This window comes from Hesperophylax consimilis, chromosome 15 (genome assembly GCF_061612785.1).
Source record: "Hesperophylax consimilis isolate HC1 chromosome 15, BYU_Hcon_1.0, whole genome shotgun sequence".
NCBI lineage: Eukaryota > Metazoa > Arthropoda > Insecta > Trichoptera > Limnephilidae > Hesperophylax > Hesperophylax consimilis.
The window spans coordinates 26,875,178-26,896,570 of NC_142850.1; the positions used below are offsets into that span (position 1 = coordinate 26,875,178).

At 33.5% G+C, this 21,393-nt stretch overlaps 1 protein-coding gene across 5 annotated transcripts in view; it reads right to left on the minus strand.

Annotated features, from left to right (window-relative positions):
* Positions 1-5,259: 5,259 nt before the first annotated feature.
* The window catches only part of klar (klarsicht), a 500,935-nt gene continuing 484,801 nt past the window's right edge, over positions 5,260-21,393 (minus strand). For all 5 annotated transcript variants that reach the window (XM_089640414.1, XM_089640413.1, XM_089640412.1 and 2 more), the window contains 6 exons: positions 15,616-15,809; positions 14,611-14,795; positions 13,738-13,942; positions 10,995-11,156; positions 9,779-9,927; positions 5,260-8,931 (listed from right to left, as the gene is read on the minus strand). In XM_089640414.1, coding sequence (XP_089496540.1) covers positions 8,688-8,931; positions 9,779-9,927; positions 10,995-11,156; positions 13,738-13,942; positions 14,611-14,795; positions 15,616-15,809 — 1,139 coding nt within the window. In that variant the 3' untranslated portion in view covers positions 5,260-8,687. The remainder of the gene's footprint in view (positions 8,932-9,778; positions 9,928-10,994; positions 11,157-13,737; positions 13,943-14,610; positions 14,796-15,615; positions 15,810-21,393) is intronic.

Consider the following 21,393-nt stretch of genomic DNA (forward strand, 5'->3'; position numbering starts at 1 on the left):
GAACCAAATCCCGGATTACGAGACCTAACATCAACAGTATGTCAGTAAAATCCTATCTTCTTGATAACAATTTCACGATCAACTTAAGCAACTCAGAAGACCCTTTTAAAAGTTTCAATTATCACATTAAAAAGGCAATAGAATCAGGTACAACTACACCAAAAACAGGATTAAGAAGTCGGGTACAACTGAATACTCCGTGGTTTGATTCCAAATTAAATACATTAATCAAAGAACGAAACCAGATTCACAAGCAGTGGAAACAAGACCCTGGTAATCTTACTCTTGTAACACTTAAAAAGAGATTGAGAAATACCATTACTAATTATAGGCGAAATCTAAAACACAAATATTATGCGAACAGCTTTCAACAAAACCAAAATAACCCCTCTAAAACCTGGAAAATCATAAACTCTATTCTATCAAACCGAACACATAAACCAACTAACGAAATAGAATCCCTCGTGGTAAATGACTGCGTAATTAAGGATCCGAGCCAAATAGCATCCGCATTTAATGAGTTTTTTCTCTCAATAGGAAAAAAGCTAGCAGCTACCATTCCGTCATTCCCGGATGACTGTAATACCGTATTTGTGGAACCGAAGGCCTGCCAATCCTTGTACATGGCTAGGACAAACAAAGATGAGGTACTGAGGATCATCTCTAAAACTAAGCTGAAAGCAGCACCAGGACTCGATGGAGTAACACCATCAGTTCTTAAGACTTGTAAAGAAGAATTAGCGGGTCACCTTACAGAACTTTTTAATTGGTCACTGTCCTCAGGAAAGTTTCCAAATGAATTAAAGCTTGCGAAGATAATACCTATACACAAAGGAGACTGTAAAACATGTAGGTATCTCTAACTACCGTCCTATATCACTTCTATCGGTTTTTTCAAAAGTATTTGAGACCATAATCAAAGATAGACTCCTAAAATACATATCTGCGAATAATATCCTTACACCACAACAATATGGCTTTCGGAAAAATTCTAGTACTCAATGTGCCGCCTTTGATTTTATCTCCAACCTTCAACAGTATATAGACCAGGGTGAATATGTGGCAGCCATATTTATAGATCTCAAAAAAGCCTTTGATACGGTCGATCATGAAATACTCTTAAAGAAATTGGAATATTTGGGAATTGTTGGGAAGCCCCTAAATCTCCTCCGAAGCTACTTAGATGATAGATTTTGTCTTGTTGAAGTCAAAGGTGTCTCGAGTGGCTTAGGTAAAATCACATGTGGAGTGCCACAGGGATCAATTCTTGGGCCTCTGCTTTTCTTGCTATATGTCAATGACATAACTAAATGTGGTATCTCTGGAAACCTCCAACTTTATGCGGATGACACTGTAATCTATTATCACAGTACAAGCCTGAGTGACCTGGAGTCTCAAATGAATGTAGATGTCTCAATTCTAGCTAATTGGCTGCGTATTAATAAATTGAGCCTCAATATAAAAAAAACGCACTACCTAACTTTCGGTAATAAGGATTATGTGCCCATGAATATCACACTTGGAACTGAGAAGCTCCAAAATATAGAAGTCACGAAATATTTAGGGCTATTAATAGACTCTAAACTTTCGTGGAATTCCCATGTTGAGCATGTGAAATCTAAAATATCCCCAATAACCGGTGTACTGTACCGACACCAAGGTCTTCTCTCTACATCTCTACTACGGGCCACATACTATGCGATGATTCACTCCCATCTGAGTTATTTAGTTAGTAATGGGTCACTATTACTAAAAAACAAATATCAGAAATACAAGTGATTCAAAATCGAGCAATAAGGAATATCTACCGTCTACCGTGGGATATACATATCAAAGATATATATTTAAAGACAAACATACTTCCTTTTACGGTTCTACCTAAATACAATATCACTTGTACAATATTACAAATCATACATAGATCCTCACACACTAACATCAAACCAGCATTTAATTCAGACGTACACCAGCACAAAACACGGTCCCAAAATCTAATACACCTAGCATCGTCTACCCACACAACAAAATTTGGTATTAACTCATTACAATATATTGCATATAGACAATACAATGCATTACCTAATGAAATAAAGCAATCAGTAACTAACAAAAAAATATTAGTTAAAACGCTTAAAGATTATTTCCTGAAAATTTTTTTAAACCAGTGAATTTTCGCTCGCTTTCATATGTTGGTTTACTATGTTTCATGTGTATAGATGTCTCTCAGTATTTCTAAAATCTCTATTCTTAACAATGTATTTTTATTTTTTTTTCGACAATGCACTTTTCCTTTTTTATTTATTTTTCTTTTACTTTTCAATATGTTGTATTTTTTTTTAAAGTGTAATATCCTTGTAAAATGTATTTTATGTGTCTGTACTTCCCGTAATGAGTTTTATCTCAACTCATTGGGAATAATGTGTTACTTACCATGTTTTTTGTAATACATTGTAAATAAATAAATAAATAAAAATACTATATATTATTTTAAATTTTACACGTTGTGAAATAACACATTCATAAAATAAAATTTACTTGCGCACGCCGGGATTTGAACCCGCGACCTTCAGATTGCTAATCGAGAGCCTTACCACGGAGGTCATCTTTAAGTGTGTTGATAGATAAAACATCTCTAACCAAGCGAATAATCTGTTTCGAATGAATCTTTGTCATTCCCAACCTAAAGTTTACATATAAATAAGTAACTATCGAGTGAACAGGAAATAACAATACGTAGAGTGGGATGGATATACAACTAAACAAATTTATTAAACATGGCATTTTATTATTTTTCAAGCAGTAACCAGTCAACTAGTATTGTACCTACTTCAAACTAAGTACCATTCTGATGACTGCATCAGATATCAATACAATCATAATTATCTCAACATATTGACAAAACAATAAATACATAAATAAATACTAGTAAAATAACTATTGAGATCTTTAAAAAATTATAAAAATAGAAGGTACCTAAGTAATCAACAAAATTAGTGTTCAAGACTATCATAAAAAAAATGATAATGTCTATGCATATAACTTTAAGGATTGTAATACTCAAACTTAGACTTGGTTATCGTGTATAAATCTTGCTTCTTACTTTAAGGCACAAGTGTCCAGTTATCAAAGTATCGGAGTTTGTGCAGCAGCCCTCTGATCTGCGTTACTGTAGGATCTCCAACCTTTTTGCCTAGATCAATGGTGCTGTAATTACTGGGGAGCAAAGATATTAGAAGAACGAGATGTGCTATGCGCAGTTCGTACTGAGTGGAATTGTTTTGCCGAGTGTCGCCGGTTTTGTTCACCAATACTACGGCACACCTTCGCTTGCGCTAAGGTATCCGCACTAATACATAGAACAGATTTCTGTGCGGACACGTCCCGATACCGTTCAAAGTACCCTAATTAGGTAGTACTCCGGCTACGGTCCGGCGGCCAACATAGCATATCTCGTTCTTCTAATATCTTTGCTGGGGAGTGTACCGTAAGCCTTAAAAAAATTATGATCGCTATGTGTATTGTGTGCGGAAATTCCCACTACCGAGATAACTAGGGGAAATTTTACCTGCAGAAAAGACCACTCCCGAATATACTCGGGTGAAAATAAATACAATTATTTTACAAGCAATAATTATTAGCCTGAAACACTCATCCACATTGAAAAATCTCCTGATAAAAGATACATGACGCCAACGGGACTTGAACTTGTGTCATAGATTAAGATAGGCCAAGCCATGATGCGTACAGCGTAATGCGTCGCCTACCTTAAGCTTGGGTAAGGAGCAGTCAACCCCAATCTTGCGCTGCGAAGCACTACTACCATCTGATTATTGCCGCCTTTTGATAACCTCAGATATTTATATACAAGTCTGAAAATGTAGGCTTTCTAAGCTTCCCAAGTTGACAAGTTTCAGATACAGTTGAACACGTCTAGGCGAGCTTGTTCATTAACTAATCCGCATAGAAAAGATCTATTAGACAACTCTTATTTCTCTTTGAGCTCTTTAAGAACGTAAATTGGACACCTGCGAACTGTTTTAATACTGCTATATTTTTTCTCCAGGATTCGTAATTTTGTATTCACCTTTCTACGAATATCACCATTAGATTTTAGCTGAAATCTGTAGACCTAAAAAAATTTCAGTAGGAATGGCGTCACTAGTCACAACACCACTGTCAAGTAAAGTGACTAGTAAAAGGTATGTTCTGAAGCAAGAGTCAGTGCAAACTCCGCCATGTGTCATTCAAAAGGCACAATAGTAAGTTTTTTCCTTTAGTTTAAAATGCAATATATGAACGGAGTCTTTATAGAGTATTTTGTAAGCAATTTTACAAATGATAATACATAGCTTCTTTTGCAGTTTTCTAAACTAGCTTTGATATTAGAAATAGGGTTTCACAAGCGCATCCGCCGTGTCTCATTCAGCATCTCACAAAGCGGAAAATACTGATATTTAAAAAAAAAACATTCATCATATTTTGCAGGCGCAACGATGAAATATAAAAAAGTGCTGCGGCGGGCGGCGTGGCTTTGCTTTTATAGCAAATCCACAGTTTTATTCCAAGATTGATGAAATTTTGTAAAATTGACCTTCAAAACAAGAGGAAGGTCACCCTTCCCACCCCAAGCAGAATTTTGTTCATTCAATTCAATTTAGAAATGTTCAAAACAAGAGGAATATTACTGTCTACAAACAACTCACAAAAATAGATTGCATCGATCTCGTTTAAAGCACGCACTTTTTGTATTACGTATTTCACTCAGATATAAGTAATTTCAAAAATGAAAATACAAAAACCATACTTCATAGCTAAATGCTTAGTTTCGATTAACGGTACTCGTAACGACATTAGTCATTAATTGTCACTAGACATTCAAACATAGCGACTGTGCACGTGCAAAAACTAAAAAGACACATTGGATGTTGCAACGGTGAGTTCTACCACGGTGGTAAAGGGTCGATAGAGAGGATTTTCGTGTTGTTTTGTCATTGGCAAATCGCTGAAGCCTGGGTGTTTTAAGAATATGAAATCTTTACTGTTTTTTTACCTGTCATAGATCAGGTGACGAGTCCTGGGGTCAGGTAGGACGGCCACTTTCGACTTACAGTGGCCGCTGGCTCTCTCTTACTCCATGGTACTTTTTCATGTGTTCAAAAGTACCCAATCAAAGAGCGGGTAATGGTTTGGCGTACCATTTCATCAAAATACACATATAAAGCTGTTGATAAAAGATAAATAAAACAATAAGTTTTTTTTCCCATTTATTAAAAATTCTGGCTACAAAAACCTTGCACAAAACATCTCAAAATTATAAAATATAACATAAACGACAGAAATACTGACAAAAAAGCATAATATAATGAATAATGTAGCAACAAAAAATATTGTCAGGGAGAAAAATCGTAATTTAAATAAATTAAATAAATGAAGCAGATCTGATACTTTTTATATATTTTCCAAAAAAATAATTTGGTAAAAATGGTACCTTTTTGAGAATGTTTATGTCAACACTGATAAGAAAATCAAAATAAATAATATAATTACTAAAACTTCACCCAAGCCAGTATTAAAAAAGAACAGGAACACCTAACTTTAGGTCCGCAAATAATAACTATAAACTTATACGTTAAACCAATGCAAATTGTAAAAAAAATTACGAATTTGCACCAGTAGGTACTAAAATCTATTGAACCCGTTTTTTTCTTTTCATATAACTTTTTGTTTATGACTTATTCTATCTTTTAAGCTATCCCATGTTTTAGAATGAAATATGAACGCTTCTTTATGTTTTTATTAATTGACGCAAGATTTGTGAAAATTATTTCCAATTAAAATGACTCCCTTAAAAAGTTGTGCTCGGAGGACGCCATGTCGCACTAATACGAAACATACGGCTAAAAGTCTTATTATTTATTGTTAATAATTATAATTTAAGGCCACACATAATTACCGTGTATCTTAGAAATAAGACATGTTCCAAGAATTCATAGTAAAAAGCTGCTTCAAGTATTCTCATGTGAAACTTTAACAGAAGCGTGGATTTTACTATGAATCATCGGAATCGTGTTAATTCTTAGCTTTATATTATCAAACTTATCAACAAGTAAAAAACTTTGTAAGAACAATTAAAAAATGAAGTTTTATTTTAATTAAAAATTAAGTTCTTACTCAAGCAATTTTTTTTCTCTATTAAGTAGTAGGTAGCTAGTTTCTTTTAACTTATTTACTTTAAACTTCTTATAAAATTCACCTTGATAAGCATAGAAAAGGAGGTTAGTTCTTTGTACATTTCTTATGGGCAGTGATTTGTTCACTTTGCATACAAGTAAATACGCATTTAAAAAAAAAAAAAAACAATAACAATATTCCAGATTTTCCTCATTATTTGTTTAGTCAAATCCAGATAACACACGTAAATAAACTGACAAAAATTTCACAGAAATTTTCACTGTTTCATCAAATTCAAACAATAATCAGAAATCATAAATTATAAACTAAATTTATTTACCTAACTAGAATTCACAACACAGATATTTAAAAAAATATATATTATATCTATAATGTTACCCTATGTTAAAAAATTTCTTGGCATTTGTAGGTAAGAGAAACCGTGAACGACGTTTAATTCAATGTTATTTTTTTTCTCAATATTATTCACCATAAAAAAACATAGCTCAGAAAATCGTTTAACTGGTTCAAGGATTTTGAAGGTTTATACGATGATATTAAACAGTCAAAATGAATCCCATTTCTATTTTTTCATAGAAAAAACAGACATAATAATTTGTGTTTGACATACCAACATTTTGTAAAAAAAAAAAAATAAACTTAATTTGTGACTTAATTATTGACGAAACGAACAATCATTTTTCATAATTTTAATATATTGTACGATTCTTTATTGTAATAGTCAAACACAAAAGAATAAATAAATAAACAGCAAAAAACAATGTAGGTAATATAAATCAATATTAATTAAATTAAATAATAAACCTTTTGTGTGGTCAAAGCCAATATTAAAAGTAACGTAAAATAAATGACATTCAAAGACAAAGAAGAAAATAAACATCCACAAGTGATAACTAAAATGGCAAAATTAGATATTTCTAGAAAATTATTTTATTTTCTATTGTTATTTTTATATATCTATGACTAAATCTTTTCATCATTTGCAAATGTAAGAAATGTTTTTGTTTGCAAACAGTTAAGGTAGATACTTATGATTCGAACATATAAACTTACAAATACACTACCTATGTGCTATCAAGCATTTCAAATTCTCATGTTTTTAGTTGTTTCAATTTGCAATTTTATGAAGTACTTCAAGGTGAACTTCAATATGTAATAATATAATCAAAAGCGAAATAATTCCTAAAGGAACTTTACTTTATAAGACAAATATTAATTAAAATAATCTTTAATTCAAAATAATTCCCATAAGAAACCGATAAATGCATATTAATATTTATCCTTTGGTTTTAATCAATTATTACTGAGTTATTTTAGTAAAACACCCAGGAGCCATATCAATACGCAAATATGATTTTAAATAAGCAACATCAGAAGCAAATAAATTGAATTCCCATTAAAAATAAAACATAGAAAGCAAGTGTTTTTTGAAAAACATAACTCTAGAGCATTTTGAAAGTTCTATGTCTGACCATAGATCTTTCATTTCCACTCCCAAAGAACTTCGTTCATACGATTTCTCTTAGTCATCATCTTGTTTCACCCGCAACTAATCTTCTGATTTCTATCAGTAAAATAAAGTTGGGCCATTGAGGATTTCGTCTTAGCATTCAGCATCCAAAAATGCGATTGCTACAGATTTTCCATCTAAATCATATCAAGTCTCGATTGAATCATTGTCACTTGGCATTGTCACTTCAACATTATATTCATCAAATCACACAAATGCCTCATTATCAGCTGTTTAGTGTGCCATTAAGTCTTACATACACATACATCGCATTAGTCAGACTAATTCAGCATTATTCTCATCAGATTGAACAAAAATCAAACATAGTGTACACAACATGATTATAACACAGTTGATACACTAAAAATGTTATTCTGCATCATTCTATATACCTATGCTATTAAGACATGAATGTTAACAAATGAAATATTCTTTTATGCATACAAATGCGACATATACTTCGAGTTTCATCATGACATTATGTATCTAAACATATGAATACCTATGTTACATCATTTTTACAATCATTAACAAAGACAAGTCGTATTGTTCTTTTCATACAGTAAAGTATGTCATATTGAACCACTCATACACAAAAGTATGCCATATTAAACATAATATTGTCATGTAATTTTGAACACATCATACTCAGAAACTGAACAACTAATACAAAAAATTCTGTAATTTTGACATTTCATACACAAATGTATGTCATTTTGAAAATATCATACACAAAAGTAAGCCTTTTTTACTTCTCATACATAAGCCACATTACAGTAAATTAACAGCATCTCATGATCTGAGCAAAAATTGTTATTGATTCCGTTTATACATATGTTAGTATGTCATTTTGAACATAGCACATACAGAAGTAAGTCATTTTACTTCTCATCCATACGTTTTACTGCAGGAAATAGTTCCTGGTCTGAGCAAAACTCATTGTTGAATCCATTTATACATATTAGTATGTGGTATTGTACATTATTTAGACAGGTGGGGGTCCCTTGGTATACCTCAGATGGGGCGTGAATCCAGCGCCGAGATTGTTGACGGCATCGCAGCAACGGGGGCCCCCCATGAGGCAGGCACAGAGGAGGGCCAGGAGACAGATCTGCAGGGGCAGGGTGCACCAGGCCCAGCGCCGGCCGCGCCCGCCCTTACCCGCCTTTGGATCGCTCTCTGGATCATCTGGGGAGGTGAGGGATTCACTCACGGCGCCGTTTTGAACACTAAAAAAATAATTTGAGGTTACAAAAATATAATATTTCTATAACAAGTGTACAAAGAAAGTATCGAAATATTATTATTATCAGACACGGAATCGTATAATAACTAATTATAAAAAATCGTAAACTTTATTTATATGTACAAAGAATTTGTGCATATAAATAAAGAATCACAGGATAGTCTGAACTATTGACAAATCAATTTCAATTTTGAAAATGACACAATTAAAATAATTTTCTTTTAAATTATTATATTATAGGTAGGTACTTTATCGCTTGTCTTAATTCTTTACACTATCAGTTCAAGTTTTGAAAACGACAATTAAATTCAAAGCCAATTTGAGTTTATTAAACTAGGGTTAAATAGGACGCACAGACCACAGGAATTAGTATTTTTGAATAGTATTAAATTGAAACAATACAAACATTCGCTTTGGTGAACCATTTGGGTATAAGATAGAATCATAATTATATCAAATGAAAGACAACACAAAACTTAAAGAAATTACTGCAACTTTTGCAATTATCAAAAACATGATAAATAAAAACACAATAAAATGCGATGGGGCGTGTTTCTTGATCCAAAAGTCTGATCAGTCTTTGCTTAAATTTGAAATACTGAACTTTGTTTCATCTTCATTGCGAAATTTAAATAGGATAGCGATATACAATCCCAGGCTAGTGTAAGAGAGACAGAGAGAGTTTTCATTTAAATCTATATTGAAGGCATTTGACCTAAGACCATAGGACAATGGTAGCAATAATTTCTGTATCAGTTAAAAATAAGATACTATGGTAAAGATGTTTTTTCTTTTACCATTTGACCAGCTAATAAATGAATGATAATTACCTGGTCATGGATATCCTGGAGGCAATGTCCCAGCTGTTTTTGTCAGCGGGGCTGACACCTGCAGCGGCCACTCCTCCCGCAGTCCGGACTATCAGGTCCCGGCAGGCCGTCTGCAGCGTGCGCAGCTGTAATTCAGCTTCCTCCATTCTCTGTCACAAACAAATGTCATGAGATTCTGTTGACGAAACCACTAATTATAAATGACCAATTTATAATTAAAATGAACTAAAGAGGCGATGAAGACAGGTGAATAATTCTCATCGGTTTTCTGCCAGAAGTCATTAAGTGACATGTTTGTCAAACTTAAAGTAGTTATAAGTCACAAAATAACTATTTTATTTTGCTTTAACCACTCGGGATATTTTCAAAATAAATGCATTGAGCGATGGAGATTTCCAGGCATTCGGTTTTGGATTCGGCTGTGAACTGCTTACTGTGGTTTAAAACCAATTAATTCACTTATATTTCATAGTTTATCCCAAATTTGCAGGTTTTATAATTGAACTGCGAAAATTTAAAAATAAATTGTCTGCCTAAATTTAGAGATCTAAATATGCATAGCTATCGTTCAACTGGTTATTCGGTAAGTTAGTCATTACATTGAATAACACATCGTTTATAACTAATTGAGCATCAATAATACTAATAATTGTTACTATAAAATCAGTAACATTTTTTAATGACTTTTGAAATTGGGATAATGTGCAGAAATGCAAATAAATACGCTGAAAAATTTTACCAAAAACTCGCTAAAACATTTTGGTGACTTCTTGCGAGACTACAAATATTACAACTCGTTACATGATGTTTGCAAAAAGTAACTAAGTGCAGTTTTTATAACTTTTTTCTGGGGTCTAGCAATCGAAAAGTGAATTGCCAACATCACTTGTCTTTCAAATAGATATAGAGATTACACTTCTACGAATCAAGAGTGGTAGATACTTTCAGCATCGCCCTGGTGAAAGGCCATCATTCAGAACCCAAAAGTTTCTTTAAATGGCTCTAGCGATGTTTAGTGACCACATCTGAATAGCCAGATACTTCCCCACCTTCTTCTACTCTATCTTCTACCCCTCCCCACTTCCTTCAGCCTCAAAACATACCCCAATTGGGGATGCCATAGTCCCTCTGGCTCCGGTTTGTAGGGAGCAGTTGGGATTCTTACATTACATTAAAATTAGTAGTATACATTCATAAAAAATGATTTATTATTTACCTTGGTCATAGCCTTGAGGAGTTTGCTCCCCGGTGCCAGCACAGTCTCCATGGCTCTAGCAGCGGAGCGGAGCTCCACCAGCCGCCTCTCTCTCTCCGAGAGCTCTTGCTCGCACCCGGAGTCAGAAAGTCCGCTGTCTGATAGTGAACAGCATTCTCCCTTCTGTGGAATAAATAGCAAAGTAAGACATAAAGACAAAGAAAGAAGTTTCTAATTATTATCAGTTAACAGACCAAAATATTACAAATCTATAGTATCTTGTGCATCAACAAAACATAACTTTACAGTAAATGTAGTATTGTGCATCTAGCCAGAGCTGGCACTACTAAAAACCTCATAGGCGCTGTGTTAGGTATTATTAATTGCACCTAGATATAATAACAGAACTTGAATAGGACTTTTCAAGAACCTGAAAATGAACGTTGAAATTTAATGAATTGTTCAAATTCTCAAAAACAACCCGTCCTAAATGAATACTTAAGGACGGGTTGTTTCAGAGAATTTGAACAATTATTCAAATTTCAATATTCATTTGCGAGTCCTGTAAATGTCCTATTAAAGTTCTGTTATTATTTCAGTACTGTCTAGTAATTGACCTATAATGATATAAATTCTATGAAACAACCCATCCTTAGATTTGTAAAAATTTGAAGATAACTAAAGAAGAAAATATACAAAGTTAATACAGTGAAACCTCTATCTATCGTTCCTCGAATAATCGTTTTCCCGGATGTATCATTTATTTCTTCTAGTCCGAATTCATTTCATACAAAAATAGATCGCATTGATCGTTTCTATGTCCACCATTTTCCCGCATTCATCGTAGGAATTACGTCGCGTATTTGATATTTTTGTCTATGTTTAAACGGCGCCAGACGGCACTCGTTACGATGCGCGAAACTTTTGAGAGAGAAAGAGAAAGAATAACAGTTTGTCGCCGCCATCAGTCGCTAGTTGTCGTCAGTTGTCGCTAGATACCCAAACTTAGTGGAGTGTTTGCAGTTATCCTTTTTGAGATTTTAAACTATTTTCGAAATGAGCCGTTTGATGAAAAAAGTACGTACTCTTCAAGAAATATTGAAAATTATCGAAGAGGTGGAAAAAAACCCCGCTGAAAAACGCATCGATATAGCCAAGCGTTTAGGAATCGCGGCATCCACGATAAATTCTATTTTCTTGAAAAAAAACGAAATTCAGGAGCAAATTCAAAAGTGCGGAAAATCTTCTCAAACTAGAAAAACCAGTAAAGAATCAAAGTTTAGCGAACTGGAGAAAATTCTTATCTCTTGGTACCAAATTTGACAAATTTTAACAATTTTGTTACTTTCGACGACAATATCCCAACTTGTGGGATAAAAACTATCGAAAGCTTGTGTGACGCAAGATTGACGGAGACAACAAAAGAGGTCGATATTGATGAAGAGGAGCCGCTGCCTGTACCTTCATTTTTAGAAGCATGCACCCTCTTTGAAAGATTGAAAACTTTCTACTACGCACACTCAATAACTGATGCCGAAAAGAATATCATTTGCAAAGCTGAAAAGGTAATTTTTGGATAGGGCCTGACACGCTTAGTACAAATATTTTTTAGAAAAAAACTTTATATTCGCCTTAATTACTATAAAAGAAAACTTTTTGCATTTCGGGCGGCGGAAAATTATGAATTTAAATTTTCAATTGCGTTAACCAAAATTCACTTCGCGAATCGATGCGGCGGCAATCAGCTGCCATTAGGTACGTCACTGTTATGTTGGTATCCCTGATACATTGATTTGAATCACAAACCATGTTACACAAACCTAGCGTAGCCGGTAAACTACTTGAAAACTGGGATGTTTTTCTTGCCTTGACGCGAGCAGGCGTTATTAAGGGGCACTTTCCTTTGTATCACAAACCATATTACACAAACCTCGGCATCCCACGAAGATAGCAACGGTCGTATTTAGCTCTTGTTAATGCATCAGTGATACCAACATAACAGTGCGTTCCTAATGTCGCCACATCGATTCGCGAAGTGAATTTTGGTTTTACGCAATTGAAAATCAAAATGCATAATTTTCCGCCGCCCGAAATGCAAAAAGTTTTCTTTTATAGTAATTAAGGCGAATATAAAGTTTTTTACTAAAAATTATTCGTAATAAGCGTGTCAGGCCCTATCCAAAATTTACCGCTGAAAATATACCGTTGACTTGCGGAAATAAAACAGTAAAAAAACAAATGTCCATGAAAGATTATGTATTTACAATGCAATAAACTTGGTTCTGTTTAGCTTTGTATTTTTTTTAAATAAATACATTTATTTACATCTAAAACTTATTTTCTTCTTATAATTTTAATCTACCAACGGTTATGCAGATTGGGAGGACGGTATCTTTACTGGATCGTATCTCCTTGTGTTTTGTCCTCTTAATCCCGCATTCATTGTTTTCCCGCATTCATCGTTTATTTCGATAGGTCCCTTTAAAACCAATAGATAGAGGTTTCACTGTACATAGAAGTACAAAGTGAGATTTTATTTGGTTTCAGACTGAATCTGTTCTTATCATATCTGATTTTTAAATTGCAAAAAGTCAATCAAATAAAACGCGCAGTTAGAAGCGCTAGTGTAGCACGACAATCATGCATAATTTCGGAAACATACGGAGGTCTGATTTAATAAATTAGTCCAATTTAGTGGTAAGACAAAGATCCTGATGGGAAAATATTGAAATTTACTGTTAGAATGTGTTGTAGCAAAAATTACCTGATTTGTGGTCTCAGACAGCAGCCTGGCAAGCTGTGTGACGTGCGGAGCCACTCTGGTGGGGCCCCCGGCGGCCAGGGCGGCCTCAATGAGCCTCACTGTGTCACAGTCGCCCCGCAGCGCCCCTTTCAGCTCCGCCAGCCCGTGCTCCCAGCTGCTCCAGGACTCCAGGGCCGTCTCTAGGGATGTGAGCTCCGTGTTGGTACTGGAAATAAGATTAAAATTACATTTTTGTTATTTGTGATGACTAGGATTCTTGACATGACCCGGCTTAAGTATTTGACTAACTTGATCGTGTCATGTCTTCCTCAGATATCCCTAACTTCTTTCACGATAATATCTTTCGATCTATATTTTTCCCACAGTAATTATAAAAATGTTTTATAGTGTATAATAATTCTATTAATTTCATTCCCATCTGGTAAGCGCACTGTTAACCTCTCGTTATTTAGTGATTACCGCATTCAGTTTTCCATTAACAAAGTTCCTTGCATTCAACTTTCTTTCAATATCCTTGTCAGCCTTTCCACCTCTCGTGAACCTACTCTAACACAAAAACTCATCCACTTGCTTCAAGGATTCATCGTTTACATCTATATGGCACAGTTTTTTTTTTAAGTTTCTTCTCTCTCTTTCCAGATAAGTAAAATAAAAGTAATTTAAGGCATTTAGTAAGTAAAAAAAAAAAGTAATTCAAGACATTTAGTAAGTAAAATAAAAGTAATTTAAGACATTTATTAAGTAAAATAAAAGTAATTCAAGACTTTAAATCCTATTTTTCTGGATTTTTAGCGTGATTACATTTCCAAATGATGACAGTGCAATTGTAACAAAAATAATCTAAAAATTAATTGACATGACAGTGGCTTTTACCTTTCAAAGTTTTCATCCCACAATCGGTAGAGGTCTGTGACCTCTCCTTTGAGGTTGAGACAGAGGGTGTCGGAGATGCAGTTTCCAGACGAGGAGTTGACCCCCACATCAGTCAGCAGGCGGTGCACCGCCACATTCAGCTTCAGCATCGAGGATTTCTGCTCTTGGAGTATGGACAGTCTTGCCTGAGAAAAGTAAAATAGATGTAAATATTATTTAAATTGTGATGAACGATGAAATATTGTTCCACACACCTCTTTCCTCATTCCTCAAGTACCACATGTACATTTACCATCTTACTTAAAAGGTTGCTATGCGCTGGTTCAGCATTGGTATAGTTAAGCCACCTTAAGGCCATTTTAATCATACCTAAACCCTGGTAACAGGACATGTTCATTACTACTCCGGCCATACGCGCCGCGTAATCTTTACACTGTGCGCCTTATTGTGACAATATGCTGTAACTTCAAAAACTTAGTTTTGACGTAAACACAAATATATCATGATACATTTGTTTTTTTTTACAAAAAAATTTAAAAGAAGGGTCATTCTAACTTTTCACCAAATATAAAATTGTTACAATTATTAGTTTACGAGGAAAATAACAAAATGTCTAAAAAAGTTTAAAGACATTTATCTCAAAACTAGCTTTATGGAGATACAGCATGTTGCCATAATACAAGATGTACACGTGGCGAAGCAAGATAATTACTGCATTGTGTCATCGTCAATCCTAGGGAAGTAACCACAATAAACTAATAAAAGTACATGATACAATGTAGCTTGACGAATGGAATTGATTGAACATTGTAAAACCAACATGCTGTATCTATAGATATAGCATAATGGCATAACACGGGCACGCGTTTATATGAAATTAGTTGATTAAAATCGATTTTCCACAAGGTGTGGTGGAGGCATTTAAGAATTTCCTTCATTCTGTAAACTGAAAAGAATTTAAAGTCCTACACACCAAAAATACAGTTGTTTTGAATGAATGCTTACCCGGAGGTCCTCCACCCTGTGATGCAGCTGCGCCCGGGAGTGCAGCTGGGGGCGGCCCTCGCGGGGGCCCTGCGACCCGTGCCCGCTCAGGGCTCCCAGCGCCCCCTTGAGCGCCAGCAGCTCGCGGTGCAGGCGGCGCGCCGTTAGACGCGATTCGCCGCTCGTGCGGATTGAACTCCATTGGGTTATCAATCCTGGAACAAAACAAAATAAAATTTATCAATATTTATTTGTGAGAAACAAACCACTTACATAATTCAAAGGTAGAATAAACAACATGATATTATGAAGCTAATTAAAGTTAATCCTAAAAAGTCTCGTATGCTAAAGTTGCTTGGAGATTGGAGTTTTATTGTGTTTAAAACTAATTTTATGTTAAGGGGGAGAGGAAGAGGAATATAGGATAAGGAGAAGGATGTCGGGAAGTGGGTTAATTTCCACTTCATTTATTCGTTCATTCAATAAAGAAAGTAAAATAGACATATTATAAAAAGGAAATTTAATGTAGTATTTTTCCACCTTCCCTTGTATTTTATAGTAATTAAGTTGAATCGAAGTGTTATTTCAAAAACATATATTTGTACTAAGCAAGTCCAGTGATTATGATATTTTATCGTTTTTTAACTTTTATACCGTACAAGAGTTACAACTGTCCAAAGACAGTGGGACTATGGCATCCCCAATTGTGATATGTTGTAAGGCTGAAGGCAGTGAGGAAGGGAATGAAAATAGTTGATTGACATATAAATTCCATTAAAATATTTTTGTGCAAATTTCATGACGCCAGAGCTCACGGTTTGCGATTTATTGTGTTGCTTTAATAGAAATCGGAAATCAAAACCTCTAACCGAACAAAGGTAAATTTGTAGAGAGACCATTAACCCTACGAAGGCCATCAGTAGGTCCAATAATTCTAGATCAATCTTTAAAATTATGGTCGCTTTCCAATCTTTCTATCATTATTTAGCTGCTAGTTTATTTGTACAAGAAATCAATTTAGCTATACAAAACACTTCCATTCATGCGAAGAATACGAACAAAAAAGGTTTGTAACTTTGTAAACATTTAACTGATTTGTGAATATTTGTTACATTAAAATGGCGTGCGTATACTTTCCAGGCAAATTCTCACACGCAAGCAATAGAAATCGTAAAGTTTGAACTGTTAGTCAAGAAAAACACTAAAGCAAATTGCACATTTCCCGATTGCTGGTAAATAATAATATGTTGAATTACAATTTTTCACAAAGGTATATAAATATCATGCTGAAACCATGAAATAATGATTTATGGTTCCATGTATTTAGAGGCGTGCGATTTGTAGTAACGATTTTCGATCAATAAAGTATGATAATTATCTACAATTACTAGGTAACTCCGAAATCAGCTTTTTCGAGTTATACACAAAGCCATAACCTTTATTTCACCGCTCGTGTATACCACAAACACATAATTGGTACAGGTTGTGACATACATGGGTCAATAAAGGTGAATTCGGAGTTGTCTAGTTGCAGTAATTAACCCACGATATTACATTGTAAAAAGGCGATATAAAAATAATCGTACAAGTAATAATTCATTGAGATGGTTCCTGTGTATTTAGGAAGCATGTTCACGAGAGATGGGAAGGCTGAAATATATTGAAAGAAGAGTAAATGCAGGTAACTCCATTAATGGAGGACTGAATGCAGTTGGCGCTAACAACAAATTGTCCAAAGAAGCGAAGTTAGCAGTCCACAATGGATTGCTGGTACACCTACCCTGATGTATGGAAGTGAGGCATGGAACTGGCAAAGAAAGGATGAAAGTAGATTGAATGCTGTTGAAATGAGATCTTTGAGGCGTATGTGTGGTAAAACCATGTTTGATCGTGTGAGGAATGTGGAGATCCGCAAAGAGTGCAAGGCTGATGTAAGAGTAATGAGCTTTCCCATCTTCTTCCATTCTCTACTCATTTCATCCGGAGAAAAATGACTAATTCATAATAAAATAAATCCAAGATAAATGTTAAGAATCTCTTCAAATTTATTAGCCATCCTGTTAAAAACGGGAAAGCAAGCCGCTTCCTGATACAGTGTTCATCCACTTGCGTTGGTCTTAATAATAAATCAGGACGAAATGCAAAAATGTTAGGACTTTTATGAACACGTGTTCGGACATCGTGACAAAAAATTGTATTGTTTTTTTTTAGGATACCTATCAATTCATTTGTTATTGGCCTACAATTCCGATTTTTACAGAAATACGAATAATAACAAATTGGCAATATTTCTTATCAGCAAGTTTTCTACGCGTACCCCAATTGAGGATGCCATAATCCTATTGGTTCCAAACAGTTGAGGACAGTTTGAACTCTTGCGCGGTATTCACATTTCCATATTCGGTATTAAAAGTTTCCATATTCGAAAAGGTGACATTTTCCCATACTATCACCATTTATGTGTACAAATATCCTAAGCTGCCCAATATATCATTACGCCACTGTTGTTACTGCTCTAAATATGGAAATTATTGTTATTTTATAATTGCTTGGATATATATATGCATACTTGTAAATACTATATATACGTATAAAAATATATCTTGAAAGAAACATGCAAAGTTAAAAATCAAACCTAAATGAAAACGTGAGAAGAAAAAAATAATTTAATTTCCATGACTTTCCTTCAGAAGACAGGAAGGAAGTTGCAAAATAAGTATCCTCCATTCTAGAGAGTGAATAACATTAAGAAGAGGATGCTTAATAACTGGTAAATAGCCATCAAGATTGCAGACGAAGCACTAGCAACGGATCCAGTTTCCCTTCAGAACCAATGAATTTTAAAGAAGAACGGAGAAAGTGGTTTTTCTTTTATGGCTAAAGTCGAAGATGTTAATAAGAGAGATACCCTCGCTTCCGTCGTATTACGCATTACGTAAAATGAAAACGATTGTAGTATAATATCAAACTATTAAATTAAATTAATCAAATTGATATGGATTTGTTTTAAATACAGGAGTCCACTGTGGAATCCTCAAAAAATACAGAAAAAGTTGTAAACATTTAAGTAAGAAATACAACAAAACATTAAAAAATATGTTAACTTTATAAGAAAGACATTTAAATTATCAGATCTGTTCTCATCTCAAGCGAAACTACATAGATGGATGCATGGACCTACGTAATAAATACTTTAACCTTGTATAATTTAATATACCTAATCACTTGTATAACACACTGTATGTTTAAATAAACAAATAAAGAAAATTTGAAAAAAATTCCGATACTGTCTTCAATGTCTTGATTGCAATAACAAGTAAAAATATACTATTTATCAATTAGAAATGATCCAATTAAACGGTTGTTGTTCTGCGATCGAGATGTTTGATATAAAACGAAAAAGTTGAAATGAACAAGCAATTATAATCCCGAAGAAACTGGATAATATTGTGAAAATAAATAACTAAATATGGATTGATATTTGATTATCATAATTGCATCTTAAAGGCGTTGAATTGATACGCTGTAATACCAGAATATCCTGTTCACATCCAGATTTCTCCACAACCTATAATTAAGATATCGGGACAAAAAATTATTATAACATGTCGTCGGAAATGTGTAATTTGTAATTCTGTCGGTGCGTGTTTTATTTTGTAATGGGAAAACGGAGTATCACTCTATGATTTTGCTGAGAATTTCAACTGAGGCGGAAAGAGAAAGTTCTGTATCGACAGCTCGCTCTAACCTTGAGAACGTATCATAAATAATAATTAATTGAGAGTAAGTACGCGTAATGAGATTATAATGACTCGTAATGAGAAGAGAGATAAATAATCGTAGGGCGCAACTCTGTGATGGGCTTTCACTTGGATAGATAGCGCACAAGATCGTAAAAAAAGTAAACAAAAATTAAGAGGAAGCTACAAGCCAAAAATGTGTATATTCTTGGTATACCTTATATCGTAGGTAATAGGCATTAAAATCGCTTGACAAAAGGAGTCTAGAAACGTTTGATTTCAAGCAAAAAACTGTTTTTTTAAATTTAATTTGTAAATAATTTTATATGAAAGCAAAAAAAGTTTATCAAGTGAAACTTGCACAGATAATCTTGGCTATAATACTGTATTTTTTTAAGTTGTTTCCCTTTCGCGTTCATACATTTCTATTGAAAAAAATAATTTTAGTAGTTTGAATTTATATTTTTTTATTGAGTAATTTTTTATTTATTTGTATTCTACTCAAGCGTGGCATTTGGAAAACCTTCAATTTATCTAAAGTATATTTTTTGGTATTCATAATGTACACCAATTCGTTATAAAGATTAATCAAAATAGTGATTTGACATTAAGCTTCGCCTTAATAATGAATACTTTGATATTAACCAATCAGGCTAATTATCTTATTTCAAACTCAAATAGGTCTCATAGAAATCATTGTGTCTCTCTTACTCTCATGGTGATAAATAAACGGTGTTAGAAAGAGAAAACACCACGCTTAATATTCAAATCTAAAAGTAAACCAATGAAGAATTACACCTCTATGAACCTCTCTATACCTCACTGAAGAATACACTTCTATAAAGAAGTCTCTATGAAATCAAAGTTTCCAATTGCAATTTGAATAAAATTATAAAATTTAGTGAATTTTTTAATTAATTATTTTTACATGAAACCACAAAAAGTGAAGTAACAATAACGTGTATAATACATCTAATAAAATAAATAAATTTGGTGTTTTTTTTTGTTATCAGTAAATCAGTTTTTTTTTTGTTAAAAAAATTTTATATTTCAATAATTATATGTTTATTTCTAATAATAAAATTGACCGACTGATTGAATATGCCAGAATAACTTATAACTTACTTGTTATAGTTAATTTACCATTAACTTACTTACGTTTGCTTATTCGTAATCATAATCAATAATAAAATACAGGTAAATACGATAAACGGGAAGGTAACTAACCTAATGGCAACGAAACCATAATCAGAAATTTTAACCGCAATGGGAAATTGACTAGGAAGTTATGCAGTACAATTTAGTCGAGATAACACAACCGTATAATGCTATGTGTATAATTATGTACCTACCGAATACATTAATTTTACGATGATCGAACTATAAAGTTAAACGCTTGCAATTTTAAATTAATAATAGATCCGCAATTTTGCAACTATGCTTATTCAATATACCTACAATTGCATTCGTGCGGTTAAAACTGAATTAAAACAAAAACAGTGTTTGCATAAGCGAATAACATAATATTTCATTGTTATTTAAAAAATGCACAATTTTAACGGTGAACACAATCAGTCTTTATTTTGGTTATATAATTCCATTTAAATAAATTAATAGCAGCCACATCATTATTAAACAATTAAAATAACATTAATGTGGGGAAAACAGACTTCAAAATACCCCCACAGAATATGAAACCTATTGTCACAATTATTTTATCAGTAAATCGGTTTAATCGGTAATAAATCATTTTAAATTTGGAAGGGGTAAAATAGAATCATATAAATGAGTCGTCTAAACGTGGTTATAACCACAGTTTGAAAATGGCTTTGAAAGCGGGAAACAGCTGTAACAATAAAGAAAAATAAAAAATACTTGCATAACTTAATATTTTTTTTTATTTTTTTTTATTTTTTTTTTATTTATAGAATACATGATAATACAATAATACATTTTCTTACATGTGATACATTAAATCACCACACTAGGCGACTGCCTGTCTCGTGGCTATATTATTAAATTTGATTTTAATTACTATTAAAAAAAGAATAATAAATGG